General features: G+C 63.2%; 7 protein-coding genes across 7 annotated transcripts; all 7 read right to left on the bottom strand.

Moving 5' to 3' along the window:
- Positions 1-332: 332 nt before the first annotated feature.
- LINJ_16_0650 (conserved hypothetical protein) lies at positions 333-650 on the bottom strand (the record flags this gene model as incomplete). Its single annotated transcript, XM_001464518.1, has 1 exon — positions 333-650. The coding sequence occupies one exon, from the start codon at positions 648-650 to the stop codon at positions 333-335; it is 318 nt and encodes a 105-aa protein (XP_001464555.1).
- Positions 651-3,082: 2,432 nt separating this feature from the next.
- On the bottom strand, positions 3,083-4,783 carry LINJ_16_0660 (conserved hypothetical protein; the record flags this gene model as incomplete). The annotated part of the gene is made up of 1 exon (XM_001464519.1): positions 3,083-4,783. The coding sequence occupies one exon, from the start codon at positions 4,781-4,783 to the stop codon at positions 3,083-3,085; it is 1,701 nt and encodes a 566-aa protein (XP_001464556.1).
- A 1,920-nt stretch (positions 4,784-6,703) lies between these two features.
- On the bottom strand, positions 6,704-8,728 carry LINJ_16_0670 (conserved hypothetical protein; the record flags this gene model as incomplete). Its single annotated transcript, XM_003392336.1, has 1 exon — positions 6,704-8,728. One exon carries the CDS (start codon positions 8,726-8,728, stop codon positions 6,704-6,706), a length of 2,025 nt encoding a protein of 674 aa, XP_003392384.1.
- A 1,524-nt stretch (positions 8,729-10,252) lies between these two features.
- On the bottom strand, positions 10,253-11,596 carry AP-endonuclease (apurinic/apyrimidinic endonuclease-redox protein; the record flags this gene model as incomplete). The annotated part of the gene is made up of 1 exon (XM_003392337.1): positions 10,253-11,596. One exon carries the CDS (start codon positions 11,594-11,596, stop codon positions 10,253-10,255), a length of 1,344 nt encoding a protein of 447 aa, XP_003392385.1.
- Positions 11,597-12,594: 998 nt separating this feature from the next.
- On the bottom strand, positions 12,595-14,250 carry LINJ_16_0690 (conserved hypothetical protein; the record flags this gene model as incomplete). Its single annotated transcript, XM_001464520.1, has 1 exon — positions 12,595-14,250. One exon carries the CDS (start codon positions 14,248-14,250, stop codon positions 12,595-12,597), a length of 1,656 nt encoding a protein of 551 aa, XP_001464557.1.
- Positions 14,251-15,060: 810 nt separating this feature from the next.
- Positions 15,061-17,610, bottom strand: LINJ_16_0700 (conserved hypothetical protein; the record flags this gene model as incomplete). Its single annotated transcript, XM_001464521.1, has 1 exon — positions 15,061-17,610. One exon carries the CDS (start codon positions 17,608-17,610, stop codon positions 15,061-15,063), a length of 2,550 nt encoding a protein of 849 aa, XP_001464558.1.
- Positions 17,611-19,066: 1,456 nt separating this feature from the next.
- LINJ_16_0710 (conserved hypothetical protein) lies at positions 19,067-22,096 on the bottom strand (the record flags this gene model as incomplete). Its single annotated transcript, XM_001464522.2, has 1 exon — positions 19,067-22,096. One exon carries the CDS (start codon positions 22,094-22,096, stop codon positions 19,067-19,069), a length of 3,030 nt encoding a protein of 1,009 aa, XP_001464559.2.
- Positions 22,097-22,661: the final 565 nt, after the last annotated feature.

Consider the following 22,661-nt stretch of genomic DNA (forward strand, 5'->3'; position numbering starts at 1 on the left):
GCCGCACAGGGAGGTTCGCGACGGCTGGAGAGAGCGACGAGGAAGAGTTGAACGCCGCAGCCGACGAAGAGCGTGCGTGCGCCGACGCATCGCACATCAGGGGAGAGGAAGATGGTGGAGAGTAAAGGTGTGGGTGGCTGTCGTGATGGTCGTAGCACACTGACCAGGGGAGGCTTCTCCGGGACAGTGATGCGGATAGAAAGAGTAGAGGGGGCGGGGGTGGCACGCGCACCCGCGAACAACGAGAACACGAAATGTGGGCGCGCAGTGCACACATCACATCCGTACGAGGGGGCGACTGCCCGACCCCACCGCCCCTGCGCTTCGCCCTTCTAGTTCTGTTGGATGATGCGCTCCTGCTGCCACTGATTGCGGCAGAGGGGGCACGTCCCCTGCAGCCACTGCTCAAGGCAGTGTTGGTGAAAGATGTGGCCGCAAACACCGACGGCGACGGGGCACTCGTCCATAGAGGAGGTGCACTTCAAACACGGCTGGCCGAGGGCGCTCTTGCAGATGGGGCAATCCCCTGTCATGAGCAGCGTCTCGCGAGGCACGCTTCGGGCAGTCACGTACAGATACCTCGTCTCAATCGGAATGATGAAGTCCGCGTCTGCCGGCGACGAGCCTGTCGCAGTAGGCGGGCTCGCCATGACCCCAGCGAGGACTCGATGGATCGGCAGTTCCGGTGTCTCGCGCTCTCTTTGCGCGTGTATGTGCGTGGAGGTGGGCCGCCGCGTGTGAGAGAGGAGGCGCACCCAGGTGAAGGTGGACGGCGCTTGTGGCTCATGCACGTATGCGCGCTCGTGTCCGTGCGTGTGTGCGTGTGCGGATCGATTTGACCGCAACGACATGGCCAAGGATGATGAGAGCGGAGGAGAGGCCGGAGAGGTGAGGGATGCTAAAGAGCGGCCATGGGATGTGGAAAGACGCGCCGGGGAAGAGGCCTGGCGGGGCGGGGGGGGGGGGGGGCAGTTGTGCAAGGTTGCCTCCCCCGTGACACACATGTCCCGCCCCCGCCGCCCGCGTGCACGTCTTTACTCCGCGGAGCATGCGCGTGGAAGGTGGGAGCGGGGCAGTGAAGGGGAGTGGTGGTGATGGGGTACAGCTCAAGAGGCCTCCTAGGCGAGCGGGTGAGAACTAAACACCAAAAAAAAAACGATGGCGCAACCGCCGGAACAGAAATCGACGTGAAAGGCAAAAGGCGTGCAGCCGTGGAAGAGACGGAGGTGTCGGGCGTGGGTGGCGCGGCTTTGAAACATATGGGTCGATAGCGGGAGGATATCTCAGTGGCCGCGATGCTGGCGATGGTGTGTGCACATCACAATGTGTGCGTGTGTGTGTGTGTGTGTGTGTGTGTGCCTGGGCCTGCAGTGGGTAGAAGGTCAGCGAAATGACGTGCGGATGGCGCCGCTGATGGACAGCAACGAGGAAGGGTGGGAAACGGAGGAGAGGTGTTTGAAGCGGTGAGCATTCAAGTGGGGGAGTATGCAAAGACGCTCATCAACGCGCCTGCCACTTCCCCCCACCCGCACACCCCGACTTCGCTTTACCCTCCCATTGCCACACGCCCTCACCTCTACTCTTCCCTTTCTCCGCTGCTGCACATCAGCCTGCGGTCGCTACTCGTTCGAGGTGATCTTGTGCAGCTGCCACTGCCGCCCACACACCGGACACATGGAGCGCATCTGAAGCCACCGCGAGACGCAGTGGTAGTGATACACGTGCCCGCACGTTCCCCAAGCCACGCGGCACCTGTCTGAAAGATCCGCCAGCCTTGCCAGAGTCGGGTGTTTGGCGGTGGTGGCCGGCGGTGGTGATGTCTGCGCTGTGGACGTCCTGCCAGTAAGTCGCCCTGCGCTGGCTGCCGAGACCACAGAGGCAGGGTGCGGCGAGGAGGACGCGGGCTGCGTCCCTGCTACTGCTGATGCTGATACGGCCGAGTTAAATGACGATGGCGCCTTGGCGAGACAGTTGATGCAGTGATCGGCCAAGTTGTTCTTGCATATGGCGCACACGCGCGTCTGCACATCCCAAGACCACACCGCGACAGTATCCCACTGCTGTGCTGCTATTCTGCACGGAATGCGCGACGTCACGACGGAGCCGGCATCGCCACCGCTGCTGGCCGGCTCTGCGACTGGCAGGGTCGACGATGCTGCTGGCGTCGACATAGGGGACGACAACGATGTCGTCGTGGCCGGGGCAGATGCTCTCGTTCGGCGCGCGTCGTGCTTTGTCCCGGTGGCCGTCGTCTGCTCGTCCCCTATACGGTGGCTACGCCTCCCCCGCCCACCGCAAGCAGGGCGAAGAGCTCGTGAGTGTTGATGTAAAGAAAAGGCGGGGAAGCCGGAGAAGGCTCGCCGCCGTCTCTGCCACTCTTTGTATGCACGCGGCAGTGACGCTTGGTTGATGATGATGCAGTGGAGGGAGGGAGAGTGGGGCTGCAGTGGTAGCCATGCACACGTGTGGGGGGTACCTGTGGACACCACCACGAGACCACGCTGCGTGATGCTATCAACTCTGGCAGCACGAGAAGCCACGTAGAGCAAACGGCAGAGGAAGGACGGGAGGCGAGAAGAAGAGAGGCGTGAAGCGAAACACGCCAGCGCTTGGGACGCGTGGAAAAAAGGCGGTGGTGGTGGTGGGAACATCCCTGCTGTGATGAGAGCTGGCGAAAGAAAGGAGAGCTGTGGTCTCCCCCTCTTCCTCCCCAGCGCCACCACTGGAGAGGGATGCGGCATCGTCGGCAGAGTGACTCGAACAACGTGATAAAGCGGAAGGAAAGTGGGGATGGCGTTTGGAAAGGGGGAGACGGGCAGGCAAGCATCCGCTGAGCCGCATCGGAGGCGGAGCTGCACAGTCGTCTTTCAGTGCTCCCGGCATGCAATATAGAATGCCCCTCTTTGCTCTTGTCGCTTCTGGTGTTCTACAGGCGGCCAGAGGAAAGTGAGGGAAGGCGGGAGGCATCCACGGCATACACGTGCACAGAAGGGTGGGGAGGCATCTGAGTGGGGACAGGCCAAGATGGACGAGGGAGGAACGAGGAGAGCGTGTGCGCGTGTGTGCGCCACCATGTGCCCTACTAAAAGGAACGCGCCTGCAGCATCTCTGCTAGCTGATCTCGCGTCCGCGTCAGTTGCGCGTTCTGCAGCTTCATCTGCTCTAGGGATAAGAAGCTGTCGCGCTGCTGCTGCCGCATTGCGGTCAGCTGCTGCTCCAACTGCTGCGCACGCCGGTCCGACTCCATCATTTGGCGCTTGTGCGCCTCTAGGCCGTCCTCGAGGCGTCCAATCTGTGCCGCCAAAATACTGCGCTCCCGCTCCTTCCTCACCAACGCGGCTTCGCGCTCGCGCAGGTCGGCGTGCAATTTCGAGCTTTGCAGCCGCAGCTGCTCATATCGGCGCTGCACCTCCTCCGCCTCCGCGTAGGCGCGCTCCTTCGCTGACTGCGCCTCCTGCAGCGCTTGGGCCACGCTGGCCTCCAGCTCGCTCACCCTCTCCTGGGCCTGCCGAACAGCACTTTGCTTCTCCTCCTGCAGGGTGCCGAGGCGCTTGTTTGCCTCCGCGAGCTGCTGCTGAGCAGACGCCAGCTTGCGTGCGCTGCTGTCAGCGCTGAGACGGTACTGCTGGCCGCCCTGCTGGGCTTGGCGTAGCTCGTCGCGCGCCTTGCGCAAGGAGGTCTCCTGCGCCGCTTTCGTCTCCTCGAGCTCCTCGCACCGTGAGCGTGCCTCAGAGAGGCTGCGCTGTGCACTCTGCAGCTGGCGCTGCGCATCCCGGAGCTGCTGATCGAAATCGCGTTGAAGCCGAGAGGTGCACTGCTCGCACTGTCGCACCGCATCATTTCGTTGCAGCTGCAGCGCGGACACCTCGCCGTGGAGCCGCTTCAGCTCCATTTCTTGCGCCTGCCGTGTCTGCGCCTCCAGCAGCTCTGCCGTGCTCTGGAAGCGCAGCGATGATGTAGGTGCTGAGGACGCACCGGTGCCGAGGCCGGCGCCAGATGGGTTCGTCGTATCACACCGGGCCAGCTGAGCGCGCAGTTTCAGCACCTCCAGCTCCTGGGTACGGTTCACGCTGCGTAGGCCCTCGACGATCATGCGATGGCGCTCCTCCACGATGCGGAGGTGCGCGGCGTGGTTGTCGCTCGCCTGGCGGAGTGCATGCGTCATCTTGGCACGGAGCCGCTCTAGCTCCTGCGCCTTGTCGGCATTCTCCTGGGTTATGAGCTGCAGCTGAGCCTTCTGCACCACCGCGCCCGTCTGCTGCTCCTCAGCCTGCTGCTCCTGTATCCTCCGCTTCCGCTCCGCGGCCTCTCGGGCTGCCTCTGCCTTCGACATGGCCTGCTTGGCCGCCTCCAGAGCCGTCTCTAAGGAGGCTGCGCGCTCTGCTATGCGGAGTGCATCCTGCTTGGCGGTATTTTCCGCGTCAAGGGCGCGCGCCATCTCGATGCGGAGGCGCACCAGCTCCTCTTGCAATTCGCGCACCGCCTCGAGATAGCGCTGCACCTCCGCCGCTGCCTTGCCCTGCACACTCTTCGCCAGCTCTTCGGCCATGCGGACGGCGTTCGACACGTCAAGCTGGTCCTTGCGAAACGCGTCCAGCTGCGTCTGCAGGTCCACCGTTTCTCTGCGCAGCCGCTCCACCTCTTCCGTCTTTTCGTGAATCACAGCGTCGTAGCACTGGAGAAGCGGTATGGCGATGTCGGGGTCCTGCATGCGCTGCCGCATGTCCTGCACCTCGTTCTGGGGCAACTGCAGAAGTTCCTGTAGTTGAAGTTGGAGGCGCATATTCCACTCGTCACTCACACGCAGGCGCTCGCGCAGTTGGTGCAGCTCAGCTTGCAGCGCCTGTGAACCGGTCGAGTACGCGGCCGCCACGGGCGGCGCTGCAGAAGGAGAGGAAGCCGCGCTCACCGGCGCGGCGGCATCACGCGGCGGTGGATCAGATGGCGAGCCCAGCATCGCAAGTGCCGTTGTTCTCCCCAGCGGTGCCCTCTACTGCTCGTCAAGCTGGCCGCGGCAGAGCAACGACGTGCTGCTGCGAGACTCCCGCGTCGATCCGACAAAAGGGAAAAGATGAGCGCGCGAGGTGAGCGCGCCTGAGGCTGATGTGCGTGTGTGCGTGTTGGGGGGAGGGGGATGGAGGGGAGGGCAGCTCAAAGATCCGCCCGTTGTCGCTGTCAAGGAGTGGAGGGGGAGAGAGAGAGGGTGGGTGGGTGTGTTCAGGTGATGTGTCGTCACTGGATGTGCACGTCTTTCGGTGGTGCGTGTGGGTGCCTGTGCATGTGCTTGTATGTCTATGGTAAGGTGTATGTGCAGTGGTATGTGTATGGGTGTGCCCTGGCCTGCGCCTTCACCGTAGAGCCCTCCGGATGGATGGAGGCGCGCGCAGATGCATCGAGGAACGCCGATGCAACGAATAGACGTAAACGGTGCGCGAGGGAGGGAGAGACGGAGACAGAGACAGAGACAGAGGGAGGAGGAGGGGGGTGGCGCCACGTCACTCGAGCAGAGAAGGCAACCAACCAACCAGTCAACCATCACAACGCAAAGGCAGAGGGGGAGAGGGAAGGGAGGCGGAGCAGCGGATGAGACAGACACGAAGCCAACGAGCGAAGTAGGGCGAACACGAGTAGCAAGGCCGCTGCGTGTCAAGTGGGTACATCGTCCCCGTTATCGTCAGCAGGCATGCACGAGCACAGCGAAGGAGAGCGACAGAGAAAAGAGGGTGTGGGTGGAGGAGCGGCAGCGCATCACCGACAGATCGGACATCCAAAATCTTCGGCAAGAGAACGTCTCGCCAGGAAGGCACAAGGTGCATATGACGTCACCGGCACACACACACACACCTATATAGATATACGTTTCTGCTGTGTACACCTCTCGTGTAGGTGTAAGTGTAGGTAGTATAGCGGTTGGTGCCTTTACGTAGCAGCAGTGGATAAGGTGAAGTCGTGGCTCGACAGGTGCCACCACCTGTTGACCGGGCGCAAAACAAGAAAACGAAAAAAAAGCTAGACGCGGTGGAGAGCACCCGTGCACGCAAAACACGCGCTATGCCGGTTGTCCATAGAGGGTGTCCACCACCACCACCACCCACCCTCTTTGTTGTTTGTTTTTCACGCCGGACGAGTACGTATGGGCGTGTGTGCACGTGTGAGAGAGTGTATGCGCCACGTGTCTCCCTCAGGTCTCGCTTCGATGTCCATCACCCATCGCCCTCTCGCCTTTGTGCCCACTTCTTTTTCTCTGTTCGGCAAATCGAGCGCCGCCCCCACCCCACTTCGCCCCCCCCCCCCTTGACGTCTGAGAGAGGTGCATGCCTGGCTGTGTATGTGTGTGTGTGTGTGTGTGTCGCGCGGGAGCGCCTGAAGGAGAGCTTGACGGGAAGGAAAGCGGCTCTGGTCGTGGGAAGGGAAGGAAGAGAATGACGGAAGGGGGCACCTCACGCGGTAGCCCGCCTTACCATCAGCAAAACCGGTCACTCCCCCTCCCTCCTCCCCTTCTCTATAGGGGCGTGGGTACTGGTGGTGGTGTCTACAACCGTGCAAGCTTGCTCTCTGCTCGTGTCAGGTGGGAAGGGATGGATGGAGTAGCACCTAGAGGGAGAGGGTGCACATCTGCGCGCGCGCACACGCACAAGCATACGTGCTCGCGCGCGTCATCACAGCAACGAAGCAGTATGTGGCTGCAGCACGCGGACTAGGGTTACACCCACCGCTTCCAGTACCGGGACTTACGCAACTCGCCGGCACGAGCGAGAACAACATCGGCGATGTCGGTCTGCATTGCGTTGCACAGGCTCACTACCTCGTTATGGATCACCATCGTGAACAGTGGCGGGACAACTCCGACGTCGGCCGCTGTGGAGCTCGTGCCATCGGTACCGCCTCGGGCGCCGTGTCCGTTACACGTGCTGGTGTCCTCGCTGCCACACGCTGGCACCACACCCAGCTCCCCGTGGCGGATCGCTCCGAGCTTCTCAAGATCAGGGGTGGCGGCAGAGGAGGATGGTGGTGTCATGCTCACACTCGCAGCAGCGGCGCTGCGGATGCTACTCCCTCTGCTGTCAGCGGCGGTGCCATCCCCTCGGCCTGCGTGCGTGCGCGGGATGGGGTAGCGCTTAGTCTGCACAACTCTCCCACCGAGTTGAAATATCTTCTCCATCGTGAGAAAGACGATTCCGGGCGTGTCCGTCAGCGGGAAGTGGTAGCGAGCGCAGTACTCCCACATGAGCCAGGTGGTGCAAGGGTTGTAGCGGCTGCCGCGGTAGTTCAGGCAGCGCACCAGCCTGTCCCTAAGCGGGTTCAACCGCGCAAACCTCTCACGGTCGTCCAGCTGGGCAACGTTATAGTAACGCACGATGCTGCGCGCAGTGTCAGTGGAGGCCTCCTCACCCGGCACCGAGGTGGCAGCCGCGCCGGCGCGCGCGTCGTACGAGAGCTCTGCGTCGGCAGCCGTTGCCGCCGGGCTCTGCCACCAAGGCTCAGACGACGAGAGTGGCACCAGCGTGCAGCACCCCACCTCCTCGGGCCGCACTGTTGCGCCAATCGCCTGCACATCACGCTCGGAAAGCCAGTATGGGCTTTGCGCTCGTAGGCGGGGAAAGTGCGGTGAGGCAGCAATGGACGTGGCGAGCGCAAAAGAAAAATGACCGCCGGCGAGGTCGAGCAGCTTCGCATTGGCATCGAAGCCCCTCCGGAACGACGAGGTACCATCGCGATCTCTCGCCAGACGCAGACGCGCGATGACCTCGGTCACAGTAGCGGCGCGGTACTCCGCGGCCAAGGTCGTCTGCTCCAGGTTGAACAAGCGCACCACCGCCGACGTGGTGGTGCATACCAGGACCCCTTCCTCCTCCTCCACCGTCACGGTCGCGCCGGCATCCTCGAAGGCTCTCCGCGACGCCCAGAAGGGCGAGAGAAAGCGACGTGCCTCCGCTGTGCTCCGCATGGCCGACGCGATGCTGCCCCAATACCGTACACCTTGCAGGTTCAACGGCTCTCCTGCACTGTACGGCGTAGCAACAGGCTTTGCAGGTTGCTCTCTCTCTGTTCTGTTCTGCTTCTGAGATGCAGCCCCGTGTAACGGGGGTGCCGCCTTCGAAGCGGTTACAGTGGCAGCCCTCTCCACCCCCATCGCCTCCACCTCATCCGCAAAGGCCTCAGCGCACTCCAGCAGCTCCTCCTCACCGTTCGACACGCCATCTCCTTCCACGGCATCGCCGTCAGCTGACCCGGCCACGTCAGAACCTACCGTGTCCGCATCAGGAATGCGCTCATAAGTTGCCGGCGCTTCCGCATTGGAGAACCGGTCAGCACCGTCAGTGTCCGCCGCAACGGCGGACGACGACAGCCGGGAGTGCCCTAGCAGCGACTTCAGGGCGGCGGTAGCCTGGCTCGCCGCAGTGTGCGCATGCACAACAGACACCGGGTACGTCGACGCGCCCCCTTCGACAAGGGCACCGTGCGCGTTGTTGCCTTGTGTGTCCGCATCCCGGTCGCCGCCCACAGCGCGATGACACCCACGACCAGCGTCGCCAGCACCAGAGTCGTCCCCGGCGCCGTCTCTGCCATGAAGCGACGCCGCAGCATTCTGCGGCGTCACACCAGCCAGAGTCTTGGCGCGCAGCAACAACGGGCGTGATGGATGCAACGCAGCGGCTGGCAAACACCCCTGTGCAAGCGCGCAGCCACCGCAGAGGCGCTGTGCAGCACGGCGCGAGCTGAACATGGAAAGTAGCGCGAGAGAGAATGGAAAAGGAGGCAGGGCAGGAGCGATGCGGCAGGAACTCAACCGAAGTATCAGCGCAGCCGAGCGGACAGATGAGGACAGGGTATTCTCTCTCTTGTGTGTCTGTGTGTGTGTGTGTATGCGATCGCAGCGGTTGAAGACGCGAATGGAGAGAGGAGGAGGGGACGGGACGGGAACGCGGAGGCGAGGAGGGAGAGGTGTGAGTTTGTTGATGGTGAGAGATGGAGAAAGCAGAGGGGAGAAGACGAGAGGAAAGGAGTGTCGTCTGTGCCGCGCCAAGGAGCGCTGCGAGCACGTCCGCTAGCAGGCCATTGCCCGCTTGCATTGCTTGTGTGCTTGTGTGCCTGTGTGGCTATGCAGCGACGTCAGTGCCCCTCGTCGCACACGCGCCAGACGGAGGAAGGAAGGGAGGGAAAGCGTGTGCGTCCGTTGTGCGTGAGAGCAGTAGAGAATGGAGAGCGCTGCCGGGGTGCGCACGTGCGGAAGTGTGGCCGTGCGTTGTTTTCAATGTGCATATATATATATATATACACCAGACACACGGTGTTGTGCCTTGCGCTCACATGCTTCAGATAAAGCCTCGCCATCACCTCTGCACGATGGCGTCGCGGGAGGAGGATGAGGAGCAGAGGAAAAGGGAGACGAGAAGGCCCCCGTAGCAACAAGAGAGACGCCACATGGGTTCTGCGCTCGCGTAGTCTTTCAGTGGAAAGAGAAGGGAAGGGGAAGGGTATGCGGATGGGGGCTGAGACGCACCCCCCCCTTACGCCACACCCGTCCCCCTCGGCGTTACCTCCCCACTGACGCTGCATCACGCCTCTCGTACCAGCAGGCATATGCAATGAGCCCCACCCTCACCAAACTCTCTTCTATGCATGTCTATGATATAGGCGATAAGGTGCGAGCATCCCCCCCTGCCTGCGTCCGTCTCTGCACCTTCTACTCCTCTTCCCCTTTCTACCGCGCACATGCAGAGGCGCACAGCCCACAAACTTAGAGAAAATGGGCGCATCTGCACGCACGCAGCACACAGGCCGTGCCTGTGGCCAGGGAACGGGGGAAGGACGGGGGAGATCACGGCATTCCATCACCACCAGAAAGAGAGACACACGCGAAGGTGCGTTTGGAGCGGAGGTTGACCCGGAAGGAGGTGGTGAGCGGGGCGGGAGATGAGAAGCGTCACCTCCCGCATCCCCTTCCCCCTCTTCTGTCTTTCCACGCCCCGCCGCGCGCGCTCACACGTACACAAGCGGAAGTCTGGCAAGCGCACGCAGTGATGCCGCCCACCACACCGCCACAACCATTTTCCAAGAGGGCTCTCCCGCCCCTCTCTCCTTTATTCGAGCCTCCGTCTCCGTGTCTCTGCTTCGCCGCCCACTGCGAGCGCGTGCGAAGTGGATGGAACATGCACGCATATGTGCACTCGCGTCATCGGCGCAACGACCGCGCGCCCGCTCTCTTGATCGCTGCCGCCTCTGCCGTGGGCCGACGCAGCGCCTGCAGTCATGGGTGCTGCATCCACATCTGGAACGGACAATGATCGCTGCCCATCACCGTCGGCATCGGGAAGCAGTCCACAACGTACGATGCAAGCCGCGAGGAGACAACGAAGTAGTCCAAGCGCCACCCCAAGTTTCTTGGGCGACCGTTGATACGCTGCGACCAGAAGGAGTAGACCGGGCCTGCGTGGGGGTAGAGCTGGCGAAAGACGTCCACCGAGTTCGTCCGCTGCATCGTCTCGCGAAACGATATCCGCTCCTCTGGCGCAAAGCCGCTGCACTCCTGCATCGACTTGAATGTACCGGCGTAGTAGCGGTCGTAGTCGCGCTCCGCCACATTGAGGTCGCCAGCCCAGATAAAGCCGTGCGGGCTGCTGTCGCCGCCCTTCGCCGCCGCCGACGGGACGGCGGCATTTTCCGTGGCCCAGGTATCCAGCCGCTGAAGGTACTCCCTCATGCTGGGATCAAAGGATTGGACGCGGTAAGGCAGCCGCGTCAGTCCCATGCCGCTGTTCGCCACGTACGTGTTCACGAGGGCAATGCGCGACGACGACGATGCAGAGTCCGGATCCGGAGATAGGAATGTAGTCAGCACGCGGCCCTCCTCGTCGCCAGCGCCTTCTACCAGCACCGGTGAGCCGGCGGCCGCGCCTGCCTGTGGTTCGGACGGCAATGCGAAGCCACGAGTGCACCGCGCGTGCAGCCGTTTCACAGTGGTGCTGTTCTTCATGTAGGTGCGGGTGCCCGAGTAGCCCCGCTTGAAGGCGCACGGGTGGTCCACAAAGGAGTAGCCGTCCACCACGCCGAGGGTCGCATTGGCATCGGCCTCGTCGACGTTCAGCTTGGTCTCCTGCAGGCACAAAACATCCGGCTTCTCGGCCTCCATGAACGCTCTCAGCGCCGAGGCGTTCTTCTTCAGCAGCCCGCGTAGGCCGGCTACGTTCCACGTAATGAACTTGTACATGCGCGACGGGTCGAAGTCGCTGTCCGTGGTCCTGCGCACGAACGGCACCACGTCAGACCAAATCTCCTTCTCGGACTTCTTCGTGTTGAGGGCGGCGAGGGCCTCAGCGCTGCGGATCAGCCTGCCGGCATCGCCGTTTGATATCTTTGGCGCGCTGCTTGTGCGGCGTGCGGGGCTCCCGGTCGTCGCCTTTTTCTTCGCACCGCCTGCAGCCGTGGCAGTGGCAGACGTGGCGACCGTGGTGATGGGCGCCACTGCAGCTTCCGCCGTGACTCGCTGGCCGCCAGCCGCCTTCTTCGAGGGCGGCAGCTCGGACGTTGAGGACGACGAGGTCGATGAGGACGCAGAGTCACCGCTGGACTGCCGGCGTCGCTTCGAGGCCATGGTGGAGAGTTGTTTGCGATGGGGAGGGAAGGAAAGAAGACGATACGTCTAAGGATGCGCCAACCGTGCGCAAAAGCTTGTATGTGCGTGCAAGACGAGAGAGGCGACTCTGCAGGTGTACAACCCGACACTCTCCACTGCGCAATGAGTGAGCTGTACGAGCTAAGGGATAGAGGCAAGGCAGATAGCAGCGCAGACCGCTCATCAGGGAGGGAGGGGTGTAGACGTGTGGTGCAGGAGAGAGACAGAGGCGTGTCGAGAGTATAAAGCAATAACAAGTGCACGCCGCGTACATGCTAAGTCGCGGCGAGCAGCTGTGAGTGAGTCGGGGATGGAAACGATAAGAGGAAGGCGATGTGGTGTGCTCGTGGATGTGTGAGCGACGCCGCATCACACCAGCACACACACAAACACACACACACCAACAAAACGTATACGCGAGAGCCGCAAGAGAGCGCGTCTGCAGGCCTCCGAGGTAACAGAGAGGCGCATCATCTCTCAGAGGCTGCCCCTCCCTCCCCTCACCCCCCCCATCCGTCTTCGTTGTCATCCTTTATATGTTTCCTTCGTTGTCTTACGTAGGATTGCGGCCGTGGTTGACGTCTCTCGCGCGCTCTTCCTCGCATCGCTCCGCTCCCCCTCCCCCCTCCTCCCCTCTCGCAGCTCGCCCCGCCTCTGAGCCGGAGGCATCGGAAGATGGAGAGGCGGAAGAGAGAAACAGAGGGACGACGTGAGAGAAGGTCGACCGGTGGAGGAGAGGAGGCGCGGCCCAAGCGCAGCAGTACACGCCTGTCCCTCCACCTCCACCACCCCTTTCCGCTCCGTCGTGTGAGCGAGCAAAGAGACGAGCAGGGAGGCAGGGTCAGTCACCGCTCGCCGATCCTCACGCTGCGATGTCGCTTGCTCAGGGGTAGGCACACCCTGTGCATGCATGGATTCGCTTTACACGGTGCAAACACCGCTGGCGGTGTCGCACACATGGTTTACGTCAGCCTTGCTTAGTGCCGTCGCTTCTTCTTCTGCGCCACGACCGTCGCCCCAACAGGGCCGGTGGGCTTCGTCTTCTGAGCGGCCTCCGGATCGCGACGGAGCAGCGCTGCCGCACGAGATGTGCCTCCTGGTGGTCGGTACGCCTGCGGCTTCGGCATCTCCTCCCCTGCAGCACGCGGCGAGGCTGCACGAGCCGGGTACTCGTCGGGAGCGTGCATCGCCACCCAGTGCGCCCCGTACAGCACCGGATATTTACACGTCAGCACCCGCGCCCCATTCAGCTTCGTCACGACGATCTTATTGTCCATCCGAAGCCGTGTGAAGACGGTGGAGCATAGAAAGTTGTAGCTGTCGGGGGCCCAGTTCTGAAAGCTGCACTTCTCGTTGAACTCGCCGGTGCAAGCTGCCGACGAAGCTACAGGAACGGTGGCGTTGGAACCAGCACCGGCGCCTGCCACCTGCGCCATCTGAGGACGGACGTAGAACTGGTAGTCACCAGCGAGGTTGCCGCTGCCGCCAAGGACGAACTGAGCACCGTTGGGAGCCCACGCGGCCATGTTACGCGGCGCGTCTCCGAAGGTCATCTGCGCCACACCGTTCTTGTTAAACAGAGTGCACTTGTTGCGTGGCATCTTGCCGTGAATGACCAGCAGCTCATCCAATGTGGGCGACCACTGGCAGTCGTGCACTGTCTCGCCCTCACCCTTCAGCTTGACGTCCATGATGCTGCGGTTCATGACGTCGATGATGTGCAGCTGCACGGTGCCGTAGTAGCTCTTCCCGCTCGGGTCCCGCTCGGACTTTACGAGGAGCGCCACGTAGTTGCCGGACGGGCTCCAGAAGAGGCTGGCTGCCTCGGCGCGGCCGAAGTTCACCTGGTACAGCGGGCCTTCACGGAGCTGCGGAAGGCGATAGACACAGAACGTGGCCTGGCGCTGCTTGTAGAATGGCTTGAAGAGTGCAAGCATCGGGCGGCCCTCAGCTGGCGCTGTCGCGTACTCGATCTCCTTGTCCTGGGCCAGCATCAGGTCCACCTTGCTCAGTGTCCCGTTGACGGCAGCTGCACCATCATGATCGGCATCCGACTGCTGCTCGCTGTTGTCCTCGTTGGTGCCTTCCAACAGCACCGAGGACGACGCCGTGGAGGAGAGGTCGCCGTTCATGGCGTGCATGCAACCCTGCACCGGCCGTACCACGTATGCCTCGTCTGCCGTCCAGATCATGGCCGGCCAGCGGGCCTGCATGCCGCGACGAAGCAGCCTGCCTTTGGCGGTCTCAAAGACGCTCAGGTTGCCGTCGGGGGTACGCTTCTGATCCATCATCGCGTACGTGACGAGGTACGTGCCCTTCGGCGAGAAGGCCAGGCTCACCGCGACGTGGGGCATGGAGACGGTGAAGAGCGTCTTAAAGCTGAACCGGCACGCGTCGTCCTCGGCCGCGGCGGTGTCCTCGATCACCTCCGTGTACGTCAGCGTGGTGGTTGTCGCGTGGGCGAAGCAGGTGGGCCGCGCCGGGTTGAAGGCAACCTCACACTCACGGTAGTCGCCGGTGTAGCGGTTCGCCTCGCCGTTGAGCTCCGTAAGACTCGCCGCCTTCTCGTTGTACACAGCAAGGACGAGCGAGTCGTCCTTGCGCAGGATCATGGGGAGGAGTGCGAGGGACATGGTGAAGGTGGCGCCGTGCTGTCTCTGAGCCAGTGAGGAGGAGGTTGAGCGAAAGGTAGGAGGGATGCACAGGGAGGTACAGGGAGAGAGAGAAGGGATGAGGCGGCGGCCCTTCTAATAAGGGCGTGGGTGAGCGCGCGTGTGGCGGTGGTGATGTGCGTGTGATGCGGGGGTAAGCAGGAAGCGATCACACCGGCGATCCGCGAGTTTCTTTGCTGCGATGATGCGTGCGACACCCAAGACGAGAGAGACGAAGCGAAAAGAAGGAGAGATGAGAGAGAAGGCCGCCACGGTGGGGCAGACACAAACGAGCCCCGCGCACGTTCCCGATCCGCGGAGGAGGAGGGAAGGAGGGGAAAAGCATAGCGGAACGCATCCGCCAGCAGCAGCGGCGGCCCCCAGCACCAGTGTGAGAGAGAGGAGCAAGAGACGAACGCTGAGGGAGGCAGGCAGGGTATGTGCGTTCTTGTCTTCCTTCCCCCGTCCGTCGCTCGGCGGCACCGTCTCCCAAGCTCGTCCCACTCACACCCTCCTCCTTCCCCGACAGGGCACACGCACACGCGCACACACCTGAATCTCCTCTCTTCACCCCTCTCCCCTCCCTCAGATCTCTTACGACGGCAATGCCCATCCATCAGCCTCCCGCAGTATCACTCGTTCCTTTATGGAGAAGAAAAGCGTGCAAGCCAAACAGCGCCCATCACCGGCCGCCGCCGACGGGGCTGCCGTCGACAGCGCCGCTACGATGCACAGAAAAGATGTAAAGGAACAGGGGCCGAAGGGGCACAAGCGCGGTGTTCGCAGGGCCTCTTACAGCGGTCGCAGCGGTGTTGGCGAATTGTCTAAAGCGCCGGACGGGGAGTATCCGCCCGGCGTGTGATTCCCAAGCCTGGGTCGCGGCCTCCGCAGCAGCTCAGAGTCCGCCTCGCGCACGAAGTTGTTCGTCTCCTCGCCATCTTCCTCGTCCTCGCTCGACATGGGCAGGACAATGGGCAGGTCTGGCGGGAGCGGCTCACTTGGCCGGTACTTCTTCAGGTACGGGTTCCACTCGATGATAGTGGAGACCGTTAGGTTGTACGCTGCGGCGATGCCCTCGAGCGTGTCGTAGTCCTCCCCGCCCGCCAGCTGCGACCCCTCGAGGGGGTCGTCCAACTCACTCCACTCCTGCAGCCGTTGCTGTGGCGGCTCCAGAATAGACGGAGCAGCCAGCGACGGCGGGGACGGCGATGCGTCCATCTCAACTCCTGGCTTCTGCCGCAGCTGCTGTGAGGACTCGACTGCGCGGCGAGGCGGAGCCGTGAAGAGGCGAGGCGGAGCGGTGGAGAGGCGAGCTCCGGCGCAGGCGCTCTGCTGGAAGCGGCTGAGGTTCGGTGGGGGACTGCTGACGTGACATCCTAGCATGGCCGGCGGACGCATAGAGGGGGTCCTCTCCTCCTCGTCCTCCATGTAGTCTTCTGTGTCGCTCCTTGGTGGCTCACTCGCCTCAGCCTCGATCCCCGAGTGGCCTCCAGGGAAGGAGCACGAGGCGCTGGCAGGGCTGCCCTCCATGTCGGAGCGGCCGGTGCTCGAAAAGGCTTTGTCAGCCGTGCGCTGCGGGCCACGACAGCCTCGGTGCTGAACGGGGGTCAGGAAGTCACTCGGACTGTGGATGTCGCCACTGTTCACCGCGGCCTTCGATGCTGTGGTGGCTGATGGTGGGCACTGTTCCTTCGCCACCGGCGAGCACGACGAAGTGTCCGACGGGGCAGCGAGGGACGGTGACAACGCCGATGCTCGCTGGCGATGCTGCATTGGTGAGAGCCACTGGTGCCGGGGCACCTCTGCGCCACACAGCTCTCCCTCCCCCGCCGCGCCGCCGGCGCGCATGCGGCTGTGGGCGCTGTTGCTCCGTCCATCCGCCCCGAGCGAAGAGGGCGGCGAGACGGCCGAGAGCGATGCGCTTGTCTCCCGCGCCGGCGACGGCAGCGCCAACGCCCGTGCTCCTCCCTTCGCCTCCCGAGGCGGCACTGCAGACACTGCTGCAGCAGACCCGGCAGTGCGCCTTCTCGGCTCCCTCCCATCACTCTCACCATCTGCCAGGGACGAGGGCGGTCTAATCTGGGAAGCTGTGGAGCTCGCGCCAGGCGGCGCCATCGGACCGATGTCAGAGTGGCGCCCTTTCGACGTGACAGCAGAGACCGTCGGCATCCCCCCGATTGGGCTGCAAGGAGAGAAACGGGAGTGGCCACGCGTGCAGAGCTCTTGTACACTGGTGACGGAGCTGCCGTCATCAATGAAGTCTTGCCGAGGAAAGCTGTCGTGCCACGGCGTCGCCCCCGCGGCCGCTGCTGCTGGCAAAGTGGCCGCACCCGGGAACAGCGGGGGCGGCGCTAGGGAAGGCACAGGCGGTGACGGAGTAGAGTCTTTGGGGGCGCTGCAGCTGCAGCGGGCCTTGCCGTTCGCACTCGCATCGCTCTTCGGAGTTGGTGACGACTCCATCACGTCCTCCTTCAAGTCGATCAGATAGTACCTGTCTGGCGGGGAGCATGAGTTGCTGCACACCGACATCATGACTGGTTCCGGGGCGCAGGAGGGCGGAGCGGCGTTGGCGCAACTGTTCGGCATCGACAGCTCCGGAACTTGAGGAGACCGGCTCGAGCCACGTCCGCTGTCCGCAGTCCAGGCGCTGTATCGCCCTTGGCTCGCGCCGCCTTCGCTGCCACAGGGAAAGACGCCGCTGCAGACTCCAGTGATGGAGGTGCCTGCACCACCAGCAGTCCTGCTCGAGCAACTGCTCCGAGTGCTACTGGCTGCGGAGTTGTGCCGGCGAGCTGCAACGCCGTGGCCATGCCCTGCGTCAGTCCCCTGCGTCTTCGCCGAGGTATGGCCGCTCACCGCGACTCCCGACGACCCTGTAGAGCCGGCAACTAGCCTTAAGCGCGACGCCGGCGTCGACGTCGACGACGGTCGCGGCGGCGAGACCGGGGACGCCGCAGGTCGCACCTTGAGGTACGTATCGGGCGGCAGCACGTCGTCCTCGCGAAGCGCGAACGGTAGTTGCGGGTTCCACTGGCGGATGTCAGCGATAGACACCTTAAACAGTTCAGCGACGCTGCCAAGCGTCTGCTGTTGAGCTGAGGCACCACACTGCAGACTTGGTGCGCCACTGCCGCCACTCGGACGTTGCTGCAGCAACTGCTCTCGTTGCACAGCGGTGGCCCAGTGAGCCAGCGCCGTTGCGCGGGCAAGCGCTACCTGCAGTTCCGAAACCGCCTCGTCGGGAAGGGTTGTTGGCTGTTCATGGCGATGGCAGCTGTGATCCACATCCAGTGGCTGTAGCGCTGCGTACAGCAGCTCAACCTGCCTCTTAAGTCCCTCCATTGCTCGGCCGGCACACCTTTCCCTGCTGTTGTAAGGCGGCAGAGAGAAGCTACGGAAGGAGGAAGGACACGAGATGGTTAGGGAGGGGAGGGGATGTGCGTATACACCTACACGTCTGCGTACGTGCCTTGTGCCGATTTAACCTCAACTGAAGGGAGTGTAAACTATCTATGATGGATGTGCGTGCTAGAGCTGATGCGCAGGTGGGTACGAGTACACCTGAGGTGCCTGTGATGGCGCGTAGAGGCCGGCGGCTCGAAGCGCACGTGTCTCGAGGTCACGGACGCACGCACACCAGCAGAGAGAGAGAGACGGAGGCGTACTTGGGGGGGGGGGGGCGTGTTCCGTGAACGTTGGATGAGGCAACTCGCTTACAAAACCGCCACTGGCCTTTGCTTGCCTGTATGTGTGCGTGAGTGTGGATGTTCTCCTGCTATTCTCATCGTTGGCGTCCGCACAAGGTGACGTTCTGGAACGCACACCAGAGCAGCGCATGGCCACACGCGTGTGTTCGTGTTGACGAATGAGCGGATTCACCCGCGCCCACGGCGGATACGCGCGGCACGCGAACACGGCACAAAACGCGATCGCATGCGCACGCCGATAAGCCCGCAAAGACGGCGATGAAAAGGCGGTGGAGTGGCAAGTGCGGAGGGAATGTGAGAGAGATGGAGCGCATGGCACGAGCACCCATACGCAGAGACAGGCGCGGACCTCTTCTTTGCACAGGGATGAGCGAGCGCGCGTCCCTCCCTGTGTCGCAGTGCACAGAGCATGAGCAGATGCGAGGAGACCGTGGGTGGGCGGGTGGGTCAGCAGGTGACGAATGCCTCGCCCACGATCCTTGGCGCCTAGCACTCCCTCCGCAGCGCAACGGGTCAGAAAAGCTGGAGAGCGAGAGTGCGTCATGTGATGGAGGCGGCAGTGGGCATCCGTAGAGGGTGCCGTGTTCGGTGATCCTCAGTTTCTCTTTCCTTGGCTCCTGGTCGACTTGGCGGTAGAGCGTGCGCTGCCTCGAGCAGGCCGCCCATTGCACCCCAGGCGTCGTCATCCACCGAAGTGGGGAGAGAGCATTCTCTGTGCCTTGATCAACGTCAGCTGTCGCCTCTTCTTCATCCCTCATCACCACCACTCACAATCTCACTTGCCTTAACGTCCGTGATGGGCATGTTCTCTCGCATAGAGAAAGGGAGAGAGACGCACGCCGGTGTGGTGGACGGGAAAAAAGGAGGAAGAGGAGGACACCCCTCCCCGCCCCGGCAGCGTGTGCGCAGGCAGAGGATACGCGTGTGAACGATGCATGTGGCGTCGATCGCGCTGCAGTCGTCAACACTTCACCGGAGAGGAGAGGAGAACAAGGGGGCACGATCAGGAGTCGAAAAAGGAGGCGGACGCTCCGCACGCGTCCCTCACCCGCCCTAACCGCGTTGCCTGCTCCCTCCGTCTTGAGGTGCCTTTAGAGCCCGCGTCGCGTGGCGTGCTCGGCAGCCGTCTTCTGCAGCTTTCCAATCGCAGCCAGCAGCTGGTCATGTCGGCGAATATCGCGCTCCAGTTGCTCGCGCGCGCACACAAGCTCTGCAGCCATGGACAAAGAAGGAGGAGGCACGTGGAGGAGGGAGGAAGCGTGCGGGTACGGCGTGAGCGCCTCGGGCACGGCGGTGGGGGAGGAAGCTGGCAAGTTGCTGTGACGCTGGTGCTCAAGAGTCGCATCGATCGACCACGGGGACGCGCTGCTGGCTGCATATCCGCGGCCCTGCGGCGCCCCACCTCTCGTCACGCCTCTCCACGCGGAGGCGTCGCTCGCGTCGAAGGACGGCGCACCATGGAAGGCTGAAGCAGCGGCAGGAAAAGTGTAGTCGGCGCTGGTGCCGTATGGCGGAGCTTTACCTGACGGGAGTGAGGCTGGAAAAGCCTGACTCGGCCAGGCGGCACGCGAGTCATGGCGTGTGCTCAGCGGCTGGTACCCAGGCACACCCACAAATAGAGGTGGCTTCGCTGGCGCGGTGTGCAAGGGAGAAGCCATAGGGCTGGAAAAGCCCGTTGGCGGCGACGGCGCGCCGCCTGCGGGCTGCACTGGTTGTCGGGCATGCGACGGCAGCGGTGGCGTCGGAAAGCGTGAATCGAAGTTCGCCGCCCCTACCGAGGAGACGTGCGAGCTGGTAGCCAGGCGTGGCGGGGCGTACGGATGGTACAGCTGGAGGCCCGGTGAAGAAGCATCTCCTGCCGCTGCTGCTGGGGTGGCACTTGGTGATGCACACTGCGGTGTCTGCGCAACCATAGACGCTGGCGTTGTGGGGTAGCTTGGCAGCGCTGGAGGTGACGCCCTGCCGTGCACAGCATTCTCAGTGAGATGCGCTGCTGCAGTGCAGGCATCCCCTTCACACTCACCGTGCCCACCCCCAGGTGTGACACCTGCTCCTTCGTCCGCCGTGGTGGACGTATGCGTGCTCATCAGCAGCTCTACCTGACGTGAGGTGGACCCAGTGCCGAGTGTCAGCGGTGACCGCCCTGCCGCCACCGACGAAGGCCGCGGTGGCAGTGGCGCGACGGACGTGTCGCTGGCCCACGTCACCTCTCCTTCTAGCCGCTGTTGTGGCTGTTGCAGCTTCTGCTGCTGTTGGAGGAGGGCAAGGCAACGCTGTCGCCACGCGTCCGCCTCACAACGCAGCGCTTCGATGCACTCCAGAGAGTCGTGTACAGGGGCCACCGCATCACTCACGGTAGCACTACCGCCGGGGCCGCCGTCATCGGCCTTGGTGCGCATGGTACCGTTGTTGGTGGTGTGAGCGACCGCCTGTGGTGTCGCTACAGCGTGTTCGTCGCTTGCGGCATGAGGTGCATCCGCGGAACCTCGCGCGCTGCCACGCGGTGTTGCATCAACTCGTGACAACTGACGCTCTCCGCCACCTGCATCACCCTCCACGGTCTGCGCGTGGTGCCGCTGACGATGGCAATGCCGAGATCGGTCTTGCTCCCAGCTAATGTACTCGATCATCTCGTGGATATCGGCCAGATCGGCATCCCGCCGCGTCGTCTCGTCCGTGTACCGGTCCAGTAAATCGTAGTAGCGCCTCTGCCAAACAAGCGCCTTTACCTTCTTCGATGATGCGCCCCGCATCTGGTCCAGCGCAGGCAACGCGGCTGGCGGAGGCGGCAAGCTGGAAAAGGAGACGCGGTGTCTTTCCTGTGTGGCAGTGCTTTTAGCGCGGCGATGTCGCCTCGACTCGGTCGCTGAGGAGCGTGGGCAGTGGCAGGCCAGAGAAATGGACGCAGCGTGCGCTGCGGCACATGCATCTCCATCTCCTCTCTCTGCCGTCAACGTGATATCGTGGCTGCTGCGCGCGCTGTGATAGCGGCGCATCCGCGAGCGACTCTGTGTTCGGCGGCGCTCGGCACTGCCTCTGCGGCGCTGCATCTCCGGCTTACGCGGCAAATCTGCGGCGGTGTCGCGACAGTTGGCGGGGGCCGAAGAGTGCGGCCGCTGTCTTGGCCTCTCTAGTGCCGAGTGCGTTCGGCGAGACCCATACGGTCTTCGTGATGCTCGGCGCCGCCGGTGTCTCGGGGGTGTGGTCGAGCAGGCCCCGTTCGACGCACACCGCGATGACGGAGAACGAGACACACAACGCGCTGGCAGCTCGGCGATGGAGCTGGCTGGACTGGTGGACGGCAGGCTGCTGGTGGTTGCAGATGCGGTGGTCGATGCTGTGGCGGGCGCCGACGGCGTTGTCGAGGGGCAGCGGTGTGGAGAGCGAGGAGAGAGGGAGTCGCGCGACCGAGACCGAGGAAAGGCTGCAAAGACCCGCCTCGTCCTATTTGCCGCCTTTGCGGAGGCGCGGGCTGCCGTGCGCGTCCACTCCCCACCTCGCGCGTTGGCGGTGCGCTGCCGCCTCTCGCTCGTCGCCATCCTTTGATTGGGGTGATGAAGAGGTGTCGCCTGCTCAGCTGCGGCGGCGGCATCGGCCTCACCACTCGTGGCAAGGCGTTCGCCAGCCGCCTGCGATGCGGCTGTGGTGCCTTGCTGCGTGGGAACGCCGCTCACGACGGAGTCGCCTGTTGCTGCGGTTTTCATGGAGGAGAAGGACTCCATCTGATGGACGCGCTGCTGCAGTTGCCGGGTCATGTAGCGGGACTCGGCAAGGTGGCGTACGAGTTCAGCAACGTCGCGAACACCGATACGGGAGATGTTGCCAGAGGCGGCCGAGTGGACAGAGAGCACGGTGGTTTCCGGTGGCAGAGAAAGGGACGGAGCGACAGTCGGCGGCGGCGTAAGAGCTGATGCAGCAGGCGCGCCGCCCTGGCGGGGGATGCCAAGAGGCTGCATCCTCGCTGAAGGATGGAGATGCTGTGGTGTTAGGGCAGCACTGGGCAACGACGACGATGTGAAAGCCGCATACGCGGCAGACTTTGGCAAACCAGCGCCAGCGGAGGAGCACCGAGGCGGTTGGGGTGGAGGCTGTGGTTTCCTGCAGTATTGCCGCGACTGCATGGTGACGGAGGACAGGAAGAAAAAGGTAGGATACACACACACACACACACATGCATATGCACATGCACGCACAGGCACACACAGAAAAGGTTAGCAGGAGACATAGGAGGGAAGGGAGGGGTGGGGGAGGCGCGGTGAGCATGGATGATGAAGCAGGTCATGCATGGAGCAAAGGTTCACGCATCTGGCACGCACACACAAGAATACCTCTCTCAGGCGCTGTGCGCAGTGAGGTGGGACGGGACGGGCAACAGTGCCGGGGCGGGCGAGCGAGAGGGTTGAGGGACACGAGAGAGGGCACAGCACGTACTCTCGCATGCCACATGGGAGCTCCGTCCCCGTGGGTGCGGTCGCTAGTAAAGGAAGCCGAAGAGGCAATGAAAAGCTTCCGTGGGCAGGCAGCAATGCGCGCGAAGGATGCAGTCACTTCTCGGTCGTCCGCCTCCTTCGACTGCGCACACGGGATACGCTGCAGCGGAAAGCAGGGTGGTGGCGGACATGCGTGAATGCCCTTGCTATTCATCTATCTATCCGTGTGCAGGTGTGTGCACTGGAGTGTGTGCGA

This window comes from Leishmania infantum, chromosome 16, assembly GCF_000002875.2.
Source record: "Leishmania infantum JPCM5 genome chromosome 16".
NCBI classification, from domain to species: Eukaryota; Euglenozoa; class Kinetoplastea; order Trypanosomatida; family Trypanosomatidae; genus Leishmania; species Leishmania infantum.